At 45.8% G+C, this 21,315-nt stretch overlaps 2 protein-coding genes across 2 annotated transcripts; one reads left to right on the plus strand and one right to left on the minus strand.

The window, feature by feature from the left end:
* Positions 1–889: 889 nt before the first annotated feature.
* S100A11 (S100 calcium binding protein A11) lies at positions 890–2,707 on the plus strand. The gene is made up of 3 exons (XM_031606335.2): positions 890–1,086; positions 2,059–2,208; positions 2,435–2,707. Exons 1-3 carry the CDS (start codon positions 1,084–1,086, stop codon positions 2,585–2,587), a joined length of 306 nt encoding a protein of 101 aa, XP_031462195.1. The 5' UTR covers positions 890–1,083; the 3' UTR covers positions 2,588–2,707.
* A 436-nt stretch (positions 2,708–3,143) lies between these two features.
* COPA (coat protein complex I subunit alpha) lies at positions 3,144–21,310 on the minus strand. Its single transcript, XM_031606333.2, has 33 exons — positions 21,178–21,310; positions 20,973–21,086; positions 20,492–20,565; positions 20,133–20,213; positions 19,769–19,845; positions 19,356–19,465; positions 15,595–15,704; positions 15,003–15,102; positions 14,381–14,516; positions 13,886–13,968; positions 13,190–13,340; positions 12,703–12,769; positions 12,520–12,595; positions 10,784–10,866; positions 10,082–10,221; positions 9,522–9,607; positions 8,993–9,131; positions 8,486–8,648; positions 8,228–8,374; positions 7,840–8,029; positions 7,626–7,721; positions 7,350–7,438; positions 7,027–7,150; positions 6,665–6,754; positions 6,476–6,585; positions 6,188–6,265; positions 5,928–5,996; positions 5,577–5,713; positions 4,982–5,168; positions 4,788–4,898; positions 4,384–4,545; positions 4,091–4,285; positions 3,144–3,773 (listed from the first exon to the last, which is right to left on the minus strand). Exons 1-33 carry the CDS (start codon positions 21,215–21,217, stop codon positions 3,714–3,716), a joined length of 3,675 nt encoding a protein of 1,224 aa, XP_031462193.1. The 5' UTR covers positions 21,218–21,310; the 3' UTR covers positions 3,144–3,713.
* Positions 21,311–21,315: the final 5 nt, after the last annotated feature.

A 21,315-nucleotide genomic window follows, 5' to 3' on the forward strand; every position in this document is an offset into this window, starting at 1 on the left:
ACTGCTGTGTGTCCCGGTGACAAACGCACAGCAGCACAGATGGGCTGTCTGCACACACTGCCAACGCCTCCATAGCAAACACAGCAGCAGCAGAAACCTCCCACGACCCCGTATTACAGACAGCACTGGGCCAGGCACAGCCCTGCTGGGATTTCCTCTTGCAAAGGTGGGAAATGGCACTCAGCCCCCGGCCCAGCTTTTATTTCCAGGTTCAGGACACAGAGGGAAGTGCAAAGCACAGGGGGAAGTGCAAAGCCTGCAGAGCAGCAGCCTTCCTGCTCAGGTCTGTTCTGTTGGCAATGAGCTGCTTCCAATTTAGTAGAGGTTGGAGTTTGAGGAAAAGAAAAAGCAACTTCTTTTTTAATTATTATTTCCAACACGTGGGGCAATAAATGAGGGAAATCAGATGGGGAAAGGGTCCCTCCACACCCATTTCCTGCCCGCTCTGAATTTTCCCCTGCTCTGAATCACAGTTTCCAGCAGGAATTCCTGAGCAGGCGTGGGTGCAGCCAACATGCCCGAGCAGCTCCAGTGTTCCCCCTGTGCCCATCTGAACCCCACAGCCCCATCCTAGCTCTAAGCAGCCCCATTACAGGGGGGAGCACATAACAGGGTATTCTGGGCAGTGAGAAGAGGCAGGGAGATGGGGCAAGCTGCCTTTAGGGATGCCCAAATCAAAAGCAAACCCCAGGGATGCTGCAAGGAGCAGCGGGGCAGCACTGGGTGCTCAGCCCTAAGCTTTGGGGAAGGAGAAACGAAGAGAGATGTAAAGGTGTAAAAAAAAAAGGCATAAAAAAAAAAAGAAGAAAAAAAAAAAAAAGGAGAGAGAAGAAATAGAGAAAACAAAATGGAAGCGTGATAACTGCAAAAACTACAACGCAGAAGGGAAGGGAGGGGCACAGGCCGACGTGGGGACCGCAGGCACGTCCCGATCCGCCGTTACAGCCGCCGATTGCCCAACGTGGCCCCGGGGGGGGCTGAACCAGGGCCGGGCGCTGCTGGGCGAGGCTCACACCGCCCTCAACTGCTGCACAACGCCGAGCACCGCACCGCGAACACCGCACCGAGCCCCCAACCCCAGCCATGGTGAGTGAGCGCAAGGCGGGGGGGGGAAGCAGAAGCGCAGCGGGACGCGTCGAAAAGTGCCAAAAGCTGGGCTGAGGAGCTCAAGGAGGAGCCTGGGCGCAGGGAGGGGTGGAGGGGAGGAGAGCAGAGGGTCCCTGTGGTTGTGGGGGTGCAGCAAGCTTTCTCTTTGCTCCATCCGCTCTCTTGGACCCTGCGCTGGGGGCTGCAGTTCTGGTCCAGGGTGGGGGATACGAAGGAACCGAGAGGCGAGGCAGAGGGGGGAGGAAGCTCCGAGGTGCAGGTCCACCAAATAGGAGTGGAACGGGGCCTCGGGCAGCGCAGGATGTGGCAGCGAGGCCCGAGGATGCTGAGGTTGGAGAGGGAAGGGCAGATTCCACTCAGCCCTGCCTGCAAGACTGGAGTCACGGGACGGGGAAGAGTCCCACATCCCCCTTCTGCCCATTGCTTTGTGCCTTAACCTCATCCTGCTGGAGCAGCCCAGCTCCCCAAGTTCTGGCTGCAGTTGGGTGCCAGCCCCATCGCATTTTTCACCAGTGACTCAGAGTTTCTGCTCTGACCAGACAATGCAAGGGAGGGGGGATGGGGAGAAGGGGAAGATATCATAGAGGCACGGCCAAGTAGTACTGGAGAGCACAGAGGAAGGCAGCAAGACTTCAGGAAGAGGCAGCTGCCCTCACCCCTATGTCAACTGATGGTTCCCTAGGGAAGTTTCCATGTTCCCAGAGTTGCCAGGAGCCGCTGCAGCCCTATAGCAGCCACCACTCCCTGCTCTGCACCACTCCCATCCCTCCTCACCACAGGGCTGTGCTGAGCAAGAAAGAAATGAATACGAGAGAAAAATGCAGCTGGACAGGTTGGGCACAGGAAACAATGGATGGCAGGTGGCCCTGAGCCTTCCTCTAGGAGCCACGACCCTTCTGCAAAGGCAGAGCAAGCTGCAAGCACACACTGAGCCCCTTTTCTGCTCCACAGTCCAAGGTTTCCCCTACTGAGACCGAGCGCTGCATAGAGTCGCTGCTGGCCGTCTTCCAGCGGTACGCAGGGCGTGAAGGAGACAACCTCAAGCTCTCCAAGAAGGAATTCCTGGCTTTCATGAACACCGAGCTGGCTTCCTTTACAAAGGTGAGTGAAAGCCAGGCCAGGAGGCTCCCAGGGCAGTGAAAACCTGTGTCTTCACCACAGCATGGAGGGGAAAGCCCTGATTTCCACAAGCAGAGCACAACCTGACCAGCACTGCCCCAAATTGATGCTGCTCCTTTTGTCAAAGCTGTGCTGGGGTTGGACTTCCATACTTGGGGGTGCCTTTTCCTCGAGGCAGACAATGATCCCCTCCTTCGTTCTCTTGCAGAATCAGAAGGACCCTGCTGTTGTGGACAGGATGATGAAGAGGCTTGATATCAACAGTGATGGGCAACTGGACTTCCAGGAGTTCCTGAATCTCATAGGAGGCATTGCAGTGGCCTGCCACGATGCACTGCTCGTTCAGCCTCCTCGCCCCTAGTCCCAACTGCCTCATCTCACCCCCACTGTGAACATTCCTCAACCAAGACCCTTGCAAACGTGGAACAAATGCCACAACATCCCCACTCCTTGTTTTTATGAATAAAGGTTTAAAATCCTATCATAAAGCCTTACTTTATTTCAGAGAAAATACCAAGCAACTAGTGCAGCCCCAGAGGGAGCAAGAGCTCTAGGTTCTCTCTGCTGATGCAAGAACACGTGTTCTCACTCATCTCTGCTCCAAAGTGCAATCTGCCCAACAAGGATGATCCTCCAGTCTGCTGCTTACCATGAGGAAAGCACAGCAACACCAACTGGTACAAGGGCATGAGGTAATGAGCATGAAGATAGCTGGAGCACAGGCAGCTGCAGTTACACACTAAGAATTAGCAGAAGCAACTCCTGCCAGCATGATTATTTCAGTATTGTATTATCTATTTTTTGGAAATAGAGAAAATTGTTACCTGGCAGCCTAACAACACAAAGGGGTGGGGTGGGTGACATGGAAAGAGGAAGTATAACATGGTATCTAAGAGCTAAGCTACAGAACAGGAAGATCAAGGCAGTCAATTCACTTTATTCATGTTAGAGGCAGATTATGCAGAGAAATGCTGCTAGGACAACAAAACAAAGAGTCAACACAAGCACTTGGGTGCTGAGCTGCTCTCCAGTCACTTCTGAGAGTGCTGTGCTGGCCCCAGTTCCAGACAGTGCCAGCTTCTACAAGTCAGGCTCAGCTGCTTCTGCCATCCATGTGCTACAGGATCTTTAACGAGACCAACATTAAAGAGTGTGAGAGGCAAGCAGTGCCTCTTGAACAGCTCCTATTGAGTCCACTGTAATATATAGGTCTCAGCAAGAGCCACATTATACACTCTGGAAAAGATGTGACTGGAAGCAACGGTACACAAACACAACATTAGCTGGATCTGAAAGGGGATTCCAAGTTATTACTACTTAGAAGCAGCAGAGAGCCTCACTACAGCATTCCTGGGTGGGGAAGAGCAGTTAAGACACAGCATAGATACAGCTACAGTGAAGGGATATGACTGGAAGCTGGAACAGTGGGAGGTGGAAGTTTCCACATCGTGCTGTGAAACAGGGCCATCTCCCTCTGGTCTCACACCTCAGCGGAACTGGAGGGGGCTGATCCGCAGCCCAATGACATCTTTGCCAATCTCTGTCACCTGAGGAATGAAAGGGTGATGATTAATGCTTAAAAGTAACAGAATAGCCCAACCCCATATGCAGCACTGAGAGCCTGGATTGTTCTCATAATGAACTCTGCTGATTCCTGCCATGGCAGGCCCTGAAGACAGCATCTAAGCTACATTGTATTTTGTAATTCCTAAACTGCTCCACCTCAAAGGTCAAGTCCTCTGCCCTCCAACTTGATCCAAAACCCAACTCAGGTTTAGAGGGAGCAAGGAGAAAGCTACTGGAGAGGAATTCTCAAGGAAAACACAGGCTAGGTAGAAGTGAGTGGCAATAGAAACTCCCTTACTGTTGTGACACGGCAGATCTGCCCCTGAAACTCAGGGCAGTAGCAAGCTCCACTGAGTGGACACTTCTCCACAGGCTTGCCACGATAGATGGGTCGGTAAGAGGCAGCACAGATGTCAAAGGGGTTGTGCATGTCATAGTTGAGCTGGTAGGTGTCGGTGGGATTCTTCTCACATGCTGACAAGATCTTGCGGGTCTGCAAAAAGCAACCGCATCAATAAGAGGGGCAACTAGAAAGCAAACCAAACAGAATCTGCCACAAGAAATATTTCAGGCTGTGCACCACAGACATACCTGCTGGGCCACCTCAGGCTTTGGACCCAGCTCCAGCAGCCGACGAGCAAAAGTAGCAGCTGTCTTGAAGTTTTTGAGTTTGAAGAAGAGGTTGAGAGCAGTGCGCAGTACCAAGATCATGTGGACAGGCTGCAGGTTGGAGTGGGTGAAATAGGCAGCCATCTGCATCAGGGAGAAGGAGGAAAAGAAAGGATACAATCACTACCAACCCCACAAATAACTGGATGCCCTGAAAATGACTCAGGAAACACACCAACCTCCCCCAGTTCATCATTGCCATCTGTTTTAAAAGGCAAGAAATGGCCAAACACAGGATTCTCCTAATACTTTTGTTTTGTTTTTGTTTTTTTTTTTAAACCTAAAGGCTATTTCTGACACCCAATGAGGAAATTCAGTTTCTGTACCTCACAGATTCGCTTCTGGTGCTCCAAGGTCTCCTTGGGCAGCTTCTTCCGCTCGATCTCCATTGAGAGTCCTACAATATACTCCCGACAAATGGCTATCAGCTGCTGGGCCTTTGAGAAAAGGAGACAATCAGGCATTTGGCCTCCAACCCTATGGCCACACTGACAATGGTCAGAAGAGGTCTGCCCCTCACCTCAGCAATCTCTTGTTTATTGTCCACCACCAGCAAGGGCACACTCAGCAAGATGGAGCGGAACTTCTCCACAGCCTCCTCAAACTTGCCAGCTGTTGTGAGCTGGTAACACAGCTGTAAGCGCTGAATCAGGTCATTGAGCTTCAGCCCAACAGCTGGGAGAGCATTCTTCAAGCCAGCTTCTTTCCTGGAGGCACCACAAAAGGGATGGGGTACAAACAGGAGTAACATAGAGGCCAGAAATTACACACCAGCATTACACGGCTACAACTTAGCAGCATCGTGGCCTAGAGCTGTGCTGTTTATCTTGGCCATTAGCACAGCACAAACAACACAACTTCCACAGTTGCCACCCTCAACGCCAAGCTCACTACATTAACACAGGCTGGAAAAGTCTGACATTTTTCTACAGCAGCTTCCCACCATCGCAATAAAAATACACACCTGTGCTTCTTCAGATGTTCTACCTCTGACAAAACTAGTCTGAAGGTTGGGACATCTAACCAAGGGTTAATTCAGGCTACAACTGGTGAATACTCATGGATATATGGCAACAGGAAAAGAGCACAGGAGAGGAGCTAACCCAGTTGCTTACCAGTTACGATGTGGGTAGCCATACATGGTAGGCAGACATGGCAGAGCTTGGTAGGTCGTACGGCCACGGGCATAGGTCTGCAGGAACAGCTGCTTATAGGGTCCAAAGTTTGTTACTCCCACCTGGTCATGGAGAAGCTGAAAGGGATACACTGATGTACTGAGTTGTCCAGAAGCATAAGGAAGCTGCATAGACATCACTCTGGTTCACAGACACTCTTAATTTACATCCAGAGAAAGAAACGTACAGAATGATTCATAGAACAAAGCTTCAGGGTGCATCAGAGACAAAAACAGAAGGAGACAAGGGCATATTTCTTCCCCAGCCCCCAAAACTCCAGGTGTAACTTACTCTCATTGCTGTCTCAAAGGAACCTGCCAGAATGTGGTCAACAGGAAGCTGTGAATTGTTACACCACACCTGCAAGAATGGAAGGGAAAATCATACAAGAGGAACTGTGCATATACACACACTCACCACCCTTAATTCCCTTCACATGCTCCTGTGCTGTGCACACATAAACGTTAGTAATGACTAAATCTGGAAGAAGAAAATGAAGCAGCATCGAAGTAGAAAGTTTCTGAAAAAAAATGAAAGACTTGTGATATTACCTGAGCTGGGCTGGTGCCCTTGGTGGGTGGCACAAAGAAGCCATCTTCTGCTCCTCCTGCGGGACCAGCAGGGACATCCTGGGGGAACAACACAGAGTAGAGATTAGTTCCCAGCACCCAGATGAAATCAGAAGTGGCCACAGCTGTAGAGACCAAGCTCCTGATGAATCCCAGATCAGTATTCTCCCTCCCCATCCAAACCCAAGCTGCCACTGCCTCCCAATTCACTACAACTGGGCTATATGAGAAGCCTCCCAAAAGCATCAATGATTAAGAAAATCTCCCTACCAGTTCAGGAGGAAGATCCAAGTCTTCTTCAACTTCCCATCCACCTCCTTCTTCCTGCCCTTTACCCAGACCTTCCTCTCCAAAGCCTTCTCCAGCATCCACAAAGCCATCTGTGCAGGGGAGGGGGGGAAGAAGCAGTTAGCTCTTACTCAGACACATGCTTTTCACTTCTAAGAAATATTCACTCACCTTCATCGAGCTGTAGTTCTGCATCTTCTCCCCAGCCTTCAGTACCAACATTGTCAATATCTATGTCAGCAGCCAAGGCACCCCCTTTGCCTAAAAGAAGGACAGGGTTATTTGTTTACTCATCTCTGACCGAGTCAGGAATTAAGAAAATAATTGCCAAAACTCATGTTAAAAAGACAAAGATTTTTTAGATTTGCCAAGGACAGTATAAATACTAACTCTGAATTCCAAAAATCCATAGATTTGTTACCTGTAGTAACAACAAATCTGTGGCTTAACAGCAATACCTCAGAAGGCATAGAAACAAACATATCTGCTCTGCATATTTTAACTTAATACAGCCTTCCATGTATAATAAATACCTTTGCTAGCAATTGTTCCTTCAAAGAACCCCTTGGAGACAGTCAGCAATGGCCAGTTGGTATCTAGAGGCATGACAGGAGCAGGAGGCTGCAGTAGTTTTGCATTGGGATCAATGTCTGGAATCTGGAAAGGAAGAGAAAAAACACATAAGGGAAGTCTCCATCTTTGGACCTACCCATCACCAAGCAGCACAATTGAGAAGTGGTGATTGGAAAGAAGGTGGTATCCCCCACTCCCAGGAAAGGAGCTGCCAAACTGGTCAAATTAACATCTGATTCCACTGTCAATCATCCCAAACTCCAGCATTAATCAAGTTGCTGACCGTTTCCTTTTCAGGATCAAATGTTTCCTTCAAGTTTTCAGCTTCTTCATCCAGACCATGAGTTGCAGCTGTGAGATAGGCCAGGGACTCTGAAATCAGATATAACTAACATGAATGCATGCCCTTTGCTGTCTGGAGAAGAAAGACCACTCACATCAGCTTTCTATCTGCCTAGTTCCATTTTTCATCTCTCCCCCAAAATCAGTGGTCATTCCAAAAAGACTCTCCAGCTCCACCCTAAGCCAGAGAGAAACACATTAATCTGCTATTACTTACTTTGTCCACAGTTCTTCAGGATCCTCACTCTCTCTGCCACATCTCCTAGATACAAGGCATTCTGGTAGTGGCCACTCATATCTTTACGGATCTCAGCTAAACCAAAACAAAAAGAGTCAGTCACAATAACTGCTCTTCTTGGCCTTCTCTGTGCTGCTGCAATTTTCTCTGGGAATGATGCTCAGCTCCTCATCTCATTCACTTTTGCACTCACCTATCTTCATCATCTTCCGAAGCTTCTCCAGGTTGCCAGTGATAAGATAGAGGAACGAGAGCCTATCAAAGTTCTTGGTGCGCTGGTAGCACATCTCCACAATCTGGTGATTTCCCTGCAGTAGTGCCACTTCTCCCAGTTTTTCCCAGCAATTCTTGTCATCCAGAGCCTTAGCTGCCTCCAGAGCAATCTAACAAGAGAACCGATGTGGTTACCAACAACAAATCCGAAGGAAATGCTTAACGCACAAGACTTGAGCTCAATTCTCTGCCCCCCAGAAAAACCACTGCAGTTCTCTGCAGACAATACTCATGATGTAAAAAACAAGATTACAAGGAAGCAATGACCCAAAGACACATCGTTCTCACAGCACTACCCACCATCTCACCTCAATGTTGCCACATTCCAGTGCCAGACTGAAACGGGTCTTCTCATCCTTGACAAAGTGCAGGGCCACCTCAGGATAACCCTTTTTCTGCAGGTAGGCAATGATGGACTGACCCACAAGCTTAGCATTCCTCACCATGTGCAGCACCTGCAAAGAAAACACCCAGGCAGTCATGCTGACAAGGCCACTTGCAAGGCACATTCCTTAACCTTCAGGCCACAATCAAGAAACACTGTAGAGTTTCTCATGCCTCCTCACCTCATCATACTTTCTGTTGATCAGTGCCAGCTTGAATTTGAACTCTGTGGGATCAATGGTGAGGACCCTGGGGCGACATTCTCTGTCCAGGCAGTACACATTGTTCCCCTTCACACGAGTAACGTAGATAGGCAGGTCCAGCGTGCGGATGATGCCATGATCCCTATGCCAACACAGTACACGTGTGAGAAACACACCAACACATCTGTGCAGCCACATCTCCTACCTCAAAGGAAGCTCACTACATTATTATTTTAGCCTGTATTATAGAAGCAAGCTCCAGTCAGACAAACAGTGCAGCCAACCAATCCAGCAGTAAAACTCCAGCGCACAAGGTAAGCAACCAAACAGAAATGAAGACTTTTAGCTCTGTCTTAGGGAACACCCACACTGTACTAAAAGCACAATTACAGCAGCACCAGCTTTAGTGTCTGCCCCCCAAAAAAAAAATCACCATGGTGCAAGGTCAATCATTTCAAGGACTTGACGTGTGACCCCCACACCCACCCTGTGGTGACAGCATATTTGATGTGGTTGCTGGTGGTATAGATGAAAACACCACTTTCATCCCAGGCACCACTCTTAACACGGATGTTTTCATGGATGTTACACAGTGATTCCAGCTTTCTGTTGCAGATCATGATGGCTGGTGACAAGAAAAGAAACAAAAAGAGATACAGTTGCCTCTGTTAAGTATCTGCTTCTGAATTATAGCTTCTCTCCTCCACAGCCTCAGAGATATTGACTGTAATCACAATCAGATATTAAGGAGATGATGGCAATCACTATGAAATCACCATCTGCCCTTATTTTGTGAAAGAGAGACTAGCTGAATACTCTGAGGAACAAAGGAAAGCCTGTGTCCTATAAGATTTTGCTAAAGAAGACAAAGTGGAAGGGCCCCACTGTGAATCTGTCTCCAGACTCACTGCTAGCCAGAGCTCTGAGCAGTTACGGAAGCAGATCATGCTCCAACTAAGGAAGGAACAAGCATGCCCTAGGATCCAGGTGAAACACTGCAGCCCTGCCTGCTTACCATGCTTAGCCAGCAGAGCTACGTGGGACATGTCAGCTGACCAGATGACATATTTCACCTTGGAGATCTTCACTGAAGCCAGAGTCCTGGAAAAAAGACAACACTGACATTAAAGAGTTAAAACAGTATTCCTAGTCTGTTTCTTTGTGGCTAGCAACACATAACCAGCACAAGCCTGCTATCATGTTGCAATTTTAAGAGCATTTTGAACAGATATAAAACCTAAGGGACAAGGCATTGGGCAAGCTTAGCTTGATTGAGCCTGGATTTTTGATTTCTTTGCACTTTTACAGCACCCAATTCTACAGTCACAGAATTTACAAGGGTATGGCACGCATCTCCCTGTGATCAATGGCATAATGCCTGCAGCATAAATTACACCTTGGCTATGTTTGCACTCTGCTCTTCCTAACAGTTGTTAGCCATGGTTTGGATCAGACTGATGCAGCCTGCAGCTGATGCTGAATTCTGGAGTGCATTAATAGCTATTACTCGTCCCCAGAGGACTCAAGCCAACAGGATTACAATATTAAAACTTCTCCCAGCAGACTGGATCTTACCGCTTCTGCTGCACGTCAAAGAGGGTGATGGAGTCTGCGTCTCTCAGTAACAGGTTCCCTGTGCCAGCATAGAAAATCTCATCACAGTTCGGCACCTGAACCTTCTTTGTGATCTCATTCTTCAAGTTTTTGATGAGGATCTGCCATTTGACGAGAGAAAAATGTAACAACACGCAGCAGTTAGGAGGATTCAATGAAGAAATCTAGGATTATTTTAGCCCAAAATTTTAGCTCAGCATCAAGATGCAAAACAAAACACATGGTCTTCCACAAGATTTTCCATGACTGTTCTTTTCCCCCCTCTTTCTCTTATTACATTCCACATAAGAGAACAAAGACTGGTATAAAGAAACCCAACCTGCTTTTTCACCACTGCATTACTTCCACACTGTGAAAGCAACCAGAGTTGTTTCACTGTCCTGCTCTGGTCAGCTGTCATACGTGAACCACCTGCTGTAGCAGGCTTCCAGCAACAGAGCCAGCATTTGCCATAAGAAATTAAATAATATTTCAACTCACTACATTTTCACCGCATTATATTTCTTCACCTCTACCTGCAGCCCACTCTGCTGAGAGCTCCTTGCCAATCCACTCGGATCTCTAATAATGCTGTTAAGCCAGACTCCTCCCATATCCATTTGTGTATTTCCAGATGACAATACTCCCCTTGAAAAGATGACCCTATTAAGCCTGTCCCCTTACCGAATGCATGCGATCCAGGACTGCGAAGCGGTTACGAGCTACCCACACAGCTGTTAGCCCTGAGGAGCGCTTCCCTTCAGGGGCTGGGGAGAGAAAGACACAGGCAGTGAATAAAACCTCTGGCAGGCTCTTATGGCAACACATTACTCAGTCTTGTTTGATCCCATCTTGGCTGTTGGAACCGCTTCCTGCTAATTCATGTTTAACCTGAGGCTATTCGCAAGACTCATTTCCTCCCCCGATGTCCTTTCAGATCACAGCGTGGCCAGCGCCAGCCCCTCTCTGCAGCCAAGGCACAAGACAAGTGGCAGGCTGTGCAGCCAATGCCACTGCTTGGCGCTGGAGCAGCCATCCTGGGCGACAGCACCGTCTGTCAAGCTAACGAGCAAAGCCTCACCAGCCAAACCATGCAAGCAGCGAGGGTCCCGGCTTCAATGTACAACACCCCCCTTCTCTCTTCTACACCCCCCTGCAAACTGACATAACGAGCTGGAGGAGAAAGGCTGCACTCTCCCCAGCACGCAGCTGTTCTCTCAGTTTTAAAATGCTAATATAAATACAGCGCTCTGCATGTCAGGCGTGCATAAAGAACCATGCTGCAGGATGTCTGGGGTGTGGAGAAGGCTTCTGGAAGAGGGGCAGGGAACTGGAAGAGAGGTGAGAGCTGATGCTGTTTTGCTAAAGAAAGAAAAAATAAATCAATATCTCATTAAGAGAAATACTTCTTCCCTAAGAGGAATACAGCTTAAGGATGTGTTAAATACCTACATCCAAGACCAGAGAGATGATGAGAAGTTTGCATACACAGCAGTTTGTTATACAAGATATTTATCCATCAGTAGAATTCCATGCTGCTCCTGAAGATGCCTTAAAAACGTACTTAGTTTTCTTGAGGCCTAGACACAACTTCATCTGGAAGAACCCCTTTCCTCCCTAAAATGGAGGCAAGCTGGGTGTCCCCAGACAAGCAAGCTCTGACCAACTCAGTCAAAATAAATATCTGAAATACACTCAGTAACATTTAATCTGTATAAAGTTACTGAAAATCTCCCTTCTCTCCCCAAATATACCTGCTCAGTAAAGAAATCTTCCCTTCATCCATAGAAATCAGGACATCTGTGAACAAGGGAGCTGAATTCCAGTCTCACTCATTCATCACTCCCACTCATTTCAAGATCCTTACTGCCAGGACAGAGGCAAGAGGAACCAGCTGGAGTTTCAGATCCCAAATGGAATTTGTAGTTAGGAGAAAGAAATTTTTTGTTCTCCTAAATCATGTTTTGACTTGTAAATTGCACAAAACTGATGTGAAATTTGCTGAGAGGAAGAATGAGTACTGGCATCCTGGCACTGTCACTTTTACAGCCACTTTTCGGAGTGTAAAACCTCTTCAAACAAAATATATCTGGTTACAACCCATCTCTGCTGACAAGCCAGGAATGCTGCCTGCTGTGTCAAAAGGGAGAATGGAAAGTTCCTAATAACAAAATTATAAAATATATATTTGTAGCAGTAAAAGTTTGGGATGAGCATGAATTTTTCAAGTCAGTGTAGTGTGATATAGTAAGCAGGAAGCCTGCCAAATGATGTGTGCTGCAGGGACAGTGGGAAACATGGAGAAAGAATCTAATGAGAGGCTGACAGAAATGAGACTTCTCTTTTTACATATAGCACAGTTGGAGAGAAAAGGGAACAGCTACTCAGCAACACACACACTGATGTGAAGACATGCTTACCATCTGGATTCTGGGAGTCTGCATCTTTGGGAATGGTGTATAGGTCATAAGTGCTATTCTCCAAGTTGCTTGCTCTCTGCAAAAGTGGGGAGAAAAAATATTCTGAGATAGGATTTCACAGAACTGCCATTCACAGCCATGTGAAAAGTTCTTTAGCACGTTATAAAGCCAAACTTGACTTACTGTGCAGAGAAGGACAGCATTCTCAGCTGGGTTGTATGACATGTTGAACACAGGGAACTTGGAACCACTGCAGAGAAGACACAAATTGAAGTTACAGTGAACTACAATTATTTCTAAAACAGCTGTCTTCTAGTGAACATTTTTTTGGTTTTGGTTTATTTAAAGAAATAAAAACGTTTTTATTAATTTCCTGAACCACCTGGAAACACTTCCTGGAAATGCAGAATATATCAGCATTTTGTAAGTGGAAGAGCTGACATTTCAATTTGAACTACTGAAAACTTAAAACTAGCAACCAGAAGAGCTTTTATCTATGCACAACTGATCTAAAAACACTTCCTGCAGGCTCTGTAAGTTCATCTGACAGAACTGGCTGAACCAAAGTTATATGAATAACATGGTACAAAACAATCCATTTGTAAGAAGAACTACCAAGGGGTTCAGGACACCTGTGAGGGCTCTTTAACTCTGAGCACTCATCTCTTACCTGCGCAGCTGCATGACAGCAACATCTTTTGAACTGTTAAAGTCAAGCTGGCGGAGGAATCGGTCCTTCACATAATACAGCATATTCCCATGCACTGCATAAGCAGGACGCTCACGCTCCAGTTTGAACACAATCATACCACCATCATGGCCTGGGAAAAGGCACAGAAGAGGTCAAATGTGAATTAAATCCTCTGGGTTCTCTCACTGCTGAGGATGAGAAAACCCAGCCCTTCAAACAAAGAAAGAGCCAACAAGGATATCATTTTCCTCCCCTCGTTGTTCCCATCCATTTAAATTTCCTCAGACCTAAGAGCTGACATCCTTCTAGAAACATTTTCCCTTGCTGTCACACATCTCACTAAGTGTGATTAGCCCAGCACAGCTCCCCTTGGATTAGTCCCAGCCCTCAGCCTCAGATCATTCACTAGTTAAGTTCCTCTAGTATTAAACAGCAGCTGAAACAATGAGACTGCATTCCACACGATGCTTTCAGATGTTATGTGAATTTAAATAAGGCTGTTTTCACTCCAGGACATTTAATAGACACATCTGCACATCAGCATGTTCTACAAAGCGCGCTAAGGAAAAGTAAATCCTTGATTCACAGAGTTCCTATAAGGAAGACACTTTCAAGCATCCTGCCAGACACTGAGTAAGGTTTTTCTTTGTTGCCTTTTTTTTTTTTTTTTTTTACCTGCAGCAAAGAGGTTGAGATTGGGATGAGCAGCCAACACCCAAAAGCGATCGTGATCACGGCGGAAGGTCTGGACACCCGTGCTGAATGTGCAAGACAAGGAACAAAGAATGTAAAACTTCACTGTAGGCACTAGTTCCCAAAAAATGAAGATCTGAGCTTCATCTCATCCCTAGCATTCAGAACTAGGAGTCCACAGAGTTCAAAATGTTGTATTCACAGCCTTTTTGGCAAAGAATATGTTCCCATTTAAAATATTTACAGCAGCAATATCAGTGGATAGGTCAGCACTCTCCCACTTGATTTTAAATTAAAAGCTCTGCTCGTAACATGCATCTCAAATGGACAGAACACGAAAAACATTTCTCTCTCAGAAGTTACCAAATACTAGAATAGATGAACTACTAGACTTCAGTTTCTCTAAGAACTGTGGGCCTCTCATACATGTAAAATCCTCCCTATCACAGATGAATCAGACACTTGCCACACACTAACCGTTTCGACATATCCCAGACACGGATGCTTTTGTCCTCTGAATTGCTGAGGATCAGCTCCTGCCGAGGGTGAAAGACAGCACACGAGACATTGTTGTAATGCCCCCTGCAAGTGTCAACCTCCCAGGCCTTCGATTCTAAGCAGAAGTTTAAAAAAAAAAAAAGGAGAAAAACAACACTTAAACACATTGGATAGCAGATGTACAGCAAGCATGTTAATGAAGTGGGCTGTATCTGCTAATTACTAGACCATTCTCTGCAATTTACATTTGTGATCTTTAACTGCTAGCAAAAGCACATCCATTTGTGGTGGAGGGCTTCTGATTCTGGAATCATTTCCCTTTCTTATTCCACGGGCACATCTTCAGAGTGGATTTTTTCTGTTCCAACAAACCACTGCTCAGCAGTGCATGCAAATCAAAAGATGCTAGAAGTGTTTACTAAGGAACTGAGCCCTCTTCAGATTGCAAAAGTTAAGCTGCTTGGGATTATTTACCACTGCATCATAAAGATGTGCTTCCAAAGCATAATTTCCTTTCAGGTTCAGCCTACAGATGTTCAAACAAATGTCAGCTCTTATCACCCTTATCCCTATGGGTTCCCTTCAGGGAAAATCCACTCACCATTCATCCTCCAGATCTTCACTTGTCGATCATCAGCTCCTGACACGATCAGTGGCATTGTGGGATGGAAGGCAGCCCAGTTCACTCCACGATCATGGCCCTAAAAGATAACAGAAAAATCACTTGAAGCAGTTTTGTGACTGAAGAGTAAAGACAAGACTGCAGCCAGGCTTGCCAAGACACAGCTCTCACTCTTTGTGTGTCATGCTGCTCACACTAAGTGCTTACATAGACTTTGCCCACAGTGATAAGCTCTGCAGATACCATTCTTCATCAGTAGAGCAAGGCTACAGAGCAGCACTACTTCCTAGCTTTAAACAAGCCATTGTTGTCTCTACCATAATCTCCTCTGCTGCTTCCAGCAACACAAGGTAATAATTTCTGCTATTTAATGGAGCTTTTAACCATACAGAGACAACAGCACTAGTTTGGTTAGAGTGCAAACACCTCCAGACTTCAGTATTTTTAAGTTCTTAAAGCACAAAATTCTGCAGAGCCAAATTCAGTAGTTTAAGTCTTTTTTTCTTCTCTTAGAGGATGTCACATCATGGATCATACAGATTTGAAAAGACTGCACAGTGCACACACTTACCTCAAGAACGTGCTTCACAACTGCATCTGTTGTCCCAAACAAATCCACCCCAGTTATCCCCCTGACATCCGACTCCACAGCTCCAGGGGACAGGTTCTTCTTCCTTAAGCCTTGTAGAACAAGCAGGAAAGAGAAGCAGGAGTGGAAGAAGCAAAAATTATATCAGAGACAAGATTCCTAACGTTGCAACAAGTTGAGGGCTCCCCCTTGCCCTTTAGACACATTCAGGTGCAAAGAGAGACCTTCAAAGCGGGTGAGAAATATCCAGAACATCCTCCTACTCCCTCCAAAAGCGTAAGCTCAGATGAGGCATGATAAAAATGAAGTCTGCAATGCAGTACAGCACATACTGCCTCAGCTCACCAGGACACAGATTGAAGCATCTCAAAGGATTCCAACTCCTCTTCCTCTCACCTCTTCACCAACCTGTGCTTGCAGCTTTCAGGAGACTTTCATCCATGCCCCATGGATGACCTCATAATAACACACTTGGACAGCCTGCCTGGACACAAGATATTTTCAGGAGCTAAAGCTATGGAAAAGCCTTCTCCTAGTTCTGGAAAACATTAAATTTTCCAAGTTGAAAAAGACCTGATCAAGCAATCCTTTCTTAAACCCGATGGAATGCAGCAGGGAAAGTAAGAATTGAAAACAGCCTCTCAACAGTACAAGGGAAAAGACTACACATAACACACAAACAAAACCTCAAAATAAGCTTTTAAATATAAAAGTACTTGGCAATTTCGCCATTTGCAATTCTGATTCCTATACTCCTTGTGGATCAGCAGCTCAAAAGCTCAGACTCTTCAGCACTGTTAGTCTGATGAAGTCACCACGTAAAGCAGTGTCTCACAGCAAAGAACAAATGCTCAGCACAGTGGGTGAGGAACACACACAGGTGATCCAAATAACAATGATGAACTTGAACAGCTGAGTGGAAGCTTCTATAAAGCCAACACAAACTGCCCCAGAAAGGAGGAGTAAAACATATATAATTTGGGGGAAGCAAGTGAAGAAATAAAGGACTTTCACAAGAGAAAATACTTGAGCCTTTCACAAGCCAGTGAAACGGGACTGGAACATGAGTGGAAAATTTCTGGTGTGACTGCACAAATCAAGGAAAGGCAGGACACTCACAGAACACTGCTCTGTGTTGCTCTGAGAAGGGAGCAGGGACAGAGAAGGGACTTGCAGCAGAAAGGCAGATCTTATGCATTCTGAGGACAGCTGTTCAGAAAAAATAGCTCAAGGGGAAACTCAGCTGAACATGCACACAAGCACTCAGAAGAACAGTTACTAAAATCACTAGAGAAAAAGGGCAACATACTGAGAATTGTAAGTCAGAAGTTAAGTGAGAATAAAAAAGAAAACAGCAAGACATCAGAACATCCCTGTGATTCATTTTCTGGAGCACACGATGTGTTAGACAACTCTGACCCAAAGATGGTCCTTTGAAAGATTCTTACGCTCTGTTCTCTTCCTCACAATTCAGGCCTTATACGTAAAGGTCAGAAACCTACTAAGATGGGAACTAAAGAAGGCTGTTGGCTGCTGACTCTTTCATTGTTGGGCTTAGGTGCATTCTGGCCACTCCTGCATTCAGTGGAATTTTCCTGCCAAGCAACACACTTCAGTATTTGCCAACCAAGATGATGGTTCAACAGGAATTGGTGCACAGTGTTGCAGCACACACAAAAAAACTCTGATGAGGATACGACCACTAACAACCTCCTTGCTGGTTAATACTTAAGAAGAGACAGAAAAACAGAAGGTTGTGTTTTGTAGTTTCTGTTGGTTAGTATCAGCCACAAGAGCAAGAACTTCATTCCACAGCACTGGTAAATAATACAACACAAATATTCATGCATTTTTATATGCAAGCTTATTCTTGCTGCATTCACACAGTCTCTCTCAGGAGATAAGCAGGAAATAGACTTCAACCTCCAGCATATTTGTTTTACACTGAAGATCCTTTATCGGCAGGGTTCAAACCAAGGAGCACTAAATCCACTGATAATCAGCAGATGCAGCAGGCTCCAGCAGCATTCTTAAGTGGAGTTCTTTATGACTAGGATTTTATGCATAAAAAAAAAAAAAACCACAGAAATAACCATTTCCACTGGAATGCTACAGAACAGAACCCTGCCAAGGAGAAGTCATTCTGGAGAAAAAGAAACTTTTTTTTTTGAGGGAAAAAGCAAGTTGGATTTTTAATCTGCTTCTCATCTATCCACATTTCCCCCCCACACACACACACACTAATATTCTTGCAGTGTTGTGTCTGACTGGAGCAACAGCTGAGTCAATAATTCAGCCTGTCTCTAAAACCTCTCATCATATATCAGCTGAGGGGGAAAAAAAAAAAGGCTCTGTACCATCTCCAAACCAATTTGGCAGCTGGAACTCTACTGAGAGAGTGTGTGGGAGAATGCAGCAACAAAGCTTACTAGCAGGATAGCTGTTAAATTCTCCATGCTGGCAGTACAGAGAGGGTGACAGGTTTTAAATAACCAGGATATCCTGTCCCCAGTCCCTACTGTTGACACAGCTGGCCATGTCTGAGTGTGTACCACAAATACTGCAGCATGCCCAACCAAAACTGCAATGGCGAGAGCGGCAGGTTAGATAAAGGGCCACAGTCTGTCCCTAGAATAATTTCCACTGGCACACCACCACACTGTCCCTGCCTGCCTTCCACCAGTCCTATTTCCACCTAATCTGTACATCTGGCTTTTCAGTGATGGATCATATTTTTAAGTGAGATCTTGTGGTCCAGGTATAACCTGAAGAACAGCTAGGATTATCAAAGTACTCTGGAGTTTTGACTTGTGACTCTTCTCTGATCTCCAAGCAACACTTCATTTTATAGAAGAGAAGCAAACTGGATGCTGAAGATACAGCTTCCTGTCACCACCCACAACTAAGCTACCAAAAAAGCCTTTGTTCATTGTGCAGCAGAGAGGACTTTTGTTTTTCTTTCAGAACAAATGACTTAGTTTTTCAAAGGGCTAAGGCAACCCAGAAATTTCTAAAATTTCTCCTACAAACCTGGAACAACGAAGTTAATCAACTGATAATAATACCTCTATGCTGATACCAATATTTGTTACCTATGTTGGCTGTAAAATCAGATTCTTAGAGTTTTTTTGGTTGTACAAAGCTACAGCTAGCCTCATCTACTGTTGCAAAAGCCTTGGCTCCAACTAAAAGTTGGACTAGGTGAGCCCCCAACAGTTACTTTGAGTCAGCACCTGTTCTGTTCAAGAAGAAACAGAATTCTGACAGGTTCTTGGTGACATGAGGCAAAATACTCACAGGTAGGCCAATAGTCACATACAGAAAAAGAGGAGAATTCACCCAACAGGTGAAGGAGCTCTCTGGTCATATAACACTCCTCCTCAGAAGCAGCTTAGGTCCAAGAGATGCTCTCCCTTCAGTGGCTAGCCCTGTAAGGGTCCACCCCTTCTGGTCAGATGCACATAATTTGTACTCCCTGGGCTAGTCAAGTCCCATTACAGGTGCTCAATCACCAGTTCAAGCCCTGACCTTACAGTTCCCCTACAGCATCCTACAACTTCATGGAAATTGAGGGAAACAGATCCCCATCAATACAGAATTTCTCTAGTTTTCTGCCTGAGGTTCTTTCAGCCAACAGGCTACTTTTCTGCTCTCAGATCTGAATCTGCCTTGTATGGCTTTCAGCAATTGCAGTTCTGAAGTGGGCTTTGCCACAGGACACCCCTTTGACCTGGGCAGCTCACCAGAAATATCCCAAACGCGTACAGTCTGATCCAAGCTGGCTGACACTACCAGGTCCTCAGAGGGGTGAAACTGGGCACACATCACATAGTGGTTGTGTCCTGTCAGCACACTACAACAAAAAGGACAGAAAATATCATTTAAACATAGGATATATCAACATGCATTTTAATTACTAACAACAACAACCACCTAGGTTCTAAAAGGGACAATGAAAAATGTGACTGGCAACACCTAGAACAGAAATGCCATTCTTCAGACAGAGCATTCGTAACTGATCTGCTCTTCATGTCAGTTCTATTCCTTTAACTGTACACAGTTTGAAAAATCAATAACTCTTTCTGCTTGAGAACAAATTAAAATAGCTCGCCCCCAAATTCCACAGTTACTTTTTAAAGCCTCTATGGATTTTTACCAGACACAAGTTCTGGACTGCCAGTTCCAAACCCGAATGGTCTGATCATCAGAAGCACTCAAGATCCACGGATATTCCTAAAAAGTCAAAGTATTTCACATGTGACATAAATGCACATCCCATACAAACCCTCCCATAGAATATTTTTCAATTGCCAACCTTTTTTTAATTTTATTTTACTTAAGATCTAGGAGAGAGAGTTTATGCCTCTTACAACTCTAGACATCACCACCATACCTGCACACTCATACTATTAGCTCCAGCACAACTTCAATATTCCCATCTGGGGCATCAAAAGACAAATTCCCTTCCATAAAGGAAGGCCACAAATTGAGGTATGTACTTCAGTAGTAAAGCTGCTTACATGATGGAAGAAGGTGGTGCGGATGTAATCCAAATGCCCAAGCAGAGTGAAAAGACAGCGGCGCAGTTTGTAATTCCAGACCTGTGCAACACAAAAGCAGAACAATCAGGCTATATCTGTGACTTACTAGACTTTTTTTTTTTGTACTTTCTCACAACAGGCTGAAATCTTGGTATTCTAGTTTACCTACAAGCAACCTTCCTCCATTTTAAAACATTTCTAATGCAAGTCTCAAATAAACTTCAATTTGCTGTGATTATCACTAATCCTTCTGAAACAGATGGAGCATAACTCCAGAGCAATTCCCTCCCTTGGGCGGTGTTCTTTGAAATAAGAATTGCTAAAGCAATAAACATTACCTTTATTTTATAGTCATCACCTCCAGAAACAAACAGAGGCTGCTGCTTGTGAAAATCAATACCTCGCACAGGTCCTACAAAAAGGAAGAACAGGTTGGATACGGCAAACAACAGCTGGAGCTGACCCTCGTATCACTCAAAGCATGCAATTCACACTCTCCATTTCTTCTTTTGATAAAAAAAATTCAAAGCAACAAAAACCCAAATTGAAATCTGACATCTCACTCTTAAACCCATTCAAGTCTACCGGCACAACAGCAGAAACACACTGCAAAGCACCCTGACTTCTTGCTCACTCATTGACAAGTTTGCTTTTACACTTGAAACAAAACGACAGCCTCACTTCACACACACGAAAGAAGCATTCAGAGACCAGCAAAGAGGCTGCAATGAAACGCAGGGTACATCACACAGCTCCTCAGGACTGAGGGCCAGGGCCACCCTACAGGCCACAGCAGTTCCATCCCTCCCTACCACTGACCATCGTGCTCGTCGAACTTGTCGATAAGGGTGCACATGCGATAGTCCCACAGCTGGATGACGCCATTATGTAGGCTGGTGAGGATCCACGGCCTCTTGGGGTGGAAGCTGAGCCCTACGGAGACACAGAGAGAGATGACACACACACACAGAGATGAGAGACAAACTCCACCAGATCTCCCCGCACCGCACAGCCCTACGGCTACCTTTCACCCGAGCCGATTTGGTCTCGAATTTAGTCAACATCCCAGCTACACCCCCAGCCGCCGCCTCGCCGACCCTCCACGTCGGCGCCCCGGAAGTACCCTCTCCCAACTTCCGCTTCCGGCCATCGAGTGCCGGTC

Source organism: Phasianus colchicus, chromosome 30 (assembly GCF_987193195.1).
Source record: "Phasianus colchicus chromosome 30, bPhaCol1.hap1.1, whole genome shotgun sequence".
Lineage (NCBI taxonomy): Eukaryota > Metazoa > Chordata > Aves > Galliformes > Phasianidae > Phasianus > Phasianus colchicus.

What these genes read in the sequence shown, in the direction of transcription:
- S100A11 (XM_031606335.2), top strand. An exon ending in AGCTGGCTTCCTTTACAAAG is followed by an intron (nt 2,209 to 2,434) that starts GTGAGTGAAAGC and finishes GTTCTCTTGCAG; the next exon opens with AATCAGAAGGACCCTGCTGT.
- COPA (XM_031606333.2), bottom strand. Translation starts at nt 21,217, where the DNA reads ATGTTGACTAAATTCGAGACCAAATCGGCTCGGGTGAAAG. An exon ending in GCTGTCATGCAGCTGCGCAG is followed by an intron (nt 12,770 to 13,189) that starts GTAAGAGATGAG and finishes TCTTCTCTGCAG; the next exon opens with TGGTTCCAAGTTCCCTGTGT. An exon ending in TTTGACGTGCAGCAGAAGCG is followed by an intron (nt 9,608 to 10,081) that starts GTAAGATCCAGT and finishes TCTTTTTTCCAG; the next exon opens with GACTCTGGCTTCAGTGAAGA.